The sequence below is a fragment of the Rattus norvegicus genome, chromosome 20 (genome assembly GCF_021556685.1).
Source record: "Rattus norvegicus strain SHRSP/BbbUtx chromosome 20, alternate assembly SHRSP_T2T, whole genome shotgun sequence".
NCBI classification, from domain to species: domain Eukaryota; kingdom Metazoa; phylum Chordata; class Mammalia; order Rodentia; family Muridae; genus Rattus; species Rattus norvegicus.
Genome location: NC_141553.1, coordinates 40341172 through 40342872, shown reverse-complemented (window position 1 = coordinate 40342872; position 1701 = coordinate 40341172). Strand labels below are relative to the sequence as shown.

The window sequence follows — 1701 nt, the reverse complement described above, 5'->3', positions numbered from 1 at the left end:
ACCTCTACATGAACTATTGTGGTTTTCTTCCTATTTGCCTGTGTAAAAGACTTTCTTTCTGCATGTGCTATTCTCTTCTCTCGGTTCAATATTGTTCTGTTGCTCCCAACTACCACCTAGCCCTACAAGCAGGAAGGAAGTGCCATGACTTGCATGACCCCTGGAAGTGATGTCCTTGGGTCTCAGAACATGTGGTTGGGATCCTCAGTTGGATGTCTTCTCTTTCCAACCTGTGTGGATCCAGATGGGATGAGATCAGCACGGATTCAACTTGGCTAGTGATACCACCTAAGGCACAGTCCACTCTGCCTTCCTCTTCTGAAGCCGGCTTACCACCTCCACGATTTCCTGGATACTCTGCCCAAAGCCAGGAAGGACCTATGGTGCTCCGGCCTTGGACGATCTGTCTGCTAGATGGTTGATTCCAGGACATTTTTTGTGCTTCCTTGTTCTGGGTCCAAAATGGCATGCAAGGAACTTCGAGACTTTGGGAGTGACTTTGCTGAGTCTGATAGGTTTCTTGAGGTCTTGTTCCGGGTCTCCTGTTGTCAGGTGGGAGGCGTGGCAGGTGTAGAGCTTCCTGGCATGACCATGATTCAAGGAGGACGACTGTAACCCACGGCTCCTTTCGAGTGGGCGGAGCTCCGGGAGCAGAGAGAGAGGTATTTAAGGGCAGGGGTCCCAGCCCTACGGCTGGCATTTGCTGAAGCTTGCGCTTGCTCTGGAGCGGTCCTGACTATATTCTCCAGCATGAGGACTCCTGGCATCGAATCCTTAGGAGCATGGAAGCTGGAAGCATTGTGGATAGCAGCTGTGTGCTGCGGGAATCCCGGCGCAGGAAGACGGTTTGGCAGGCCTGGCAAAAGAAGGCCCTGCTATCAGCTTTCAGCAAGAACCAATACCCGAGCTTCTGGGACAGGCAGGAACTGGCCAGGCAAATACAGCTCCCTGCGTCCCACATCCGAGTGTGGTTTCAGAACCAAAGAAGTCGCACTGGAGAGGTGAGGCACGGCCCAAAGCGGTCCAGCAGAGGCTCCATTCTGCTAGCCTCCCAACAGCTCGAGGAAGGGTTTGGCTCCAGTTCACAAGGTAGCAGCATGCCCTCGGACAGCAGAAGGCCTCGCACTCGACTCACCTTGCAACAGTGCAGTATCCTAGTGCAAGCCTTTGAGAGGAATCCATTGCCAGGCTTTGCTACCAGGGAGCAGCTGGGCCAGAGGACAGGTTTGTCTGAGGACACTATCCACATATGATTTCAGAACAGAAGAGCGCTGCAAGCCCGCGCTCCAGATCAAGATGAGCCTGCTTCACAAGTGCAGGATGTGGCAACTGGAGGTCTCAGTGGCAGGGATGAAGCAGCACAGGACAACCTGTTATGGATGGCTATCTCAGGAGGTGTGGGCATGGAGAACTCGAGCTCCAGCGACCAGCCCCACTTCCACAAAGAGTCCCAGCAACCCCAAGTGGCACATCACAGACAGCGACTCAAGCATACGAGGCAGGACCTCTAAAAATCCTCCTTGATGAACTGCTGGAAAAAGACCAAGTGGAGGGTGACAGCCATTCCCTGTGGATCTGGATGGAAATTCTGGTGGCAAGGAGCACGAGGGTGTCCAGGAAACCATCTTGCAACTGGCTGCCACGGACTGTGTTTCCAAGGAATCCTCGAGTTATAGCGACCCAACCAATTTCTCCAGAGAG

At 53.4% G+C, this 1701-nt stretch overlaps 1 protein-coding gene across 1 annotated transcript; it reads left to right on the top strand.

Moving 5' to 3' along the window:
- Positions 1-782: 782 nt before the first annotated feature.
- Positions 783-1253, top strand: LOC147998687 (double homeobox protein 4C-like). The gene has a single exon (XM_087598776.1). It carries the CDS (start codon positions 783-785, stop codon positions 1251-1253), a length of 471 nt encoding a protein of 156 aa, XP_087454902.1.
- The last annotated feature ends 448 nt before the right edge of the window (positions 1254-1701 follow it).

Excerpts from the sequence above, each read along its gene's own strand:
- LOC147998687 (XM_087598776.1), top strand. The coding sequence starts at position 783 with ATGGAAGCTGGAAGCATTGTGGATAGCAGCTGTGTGCTGCGGGAATCC.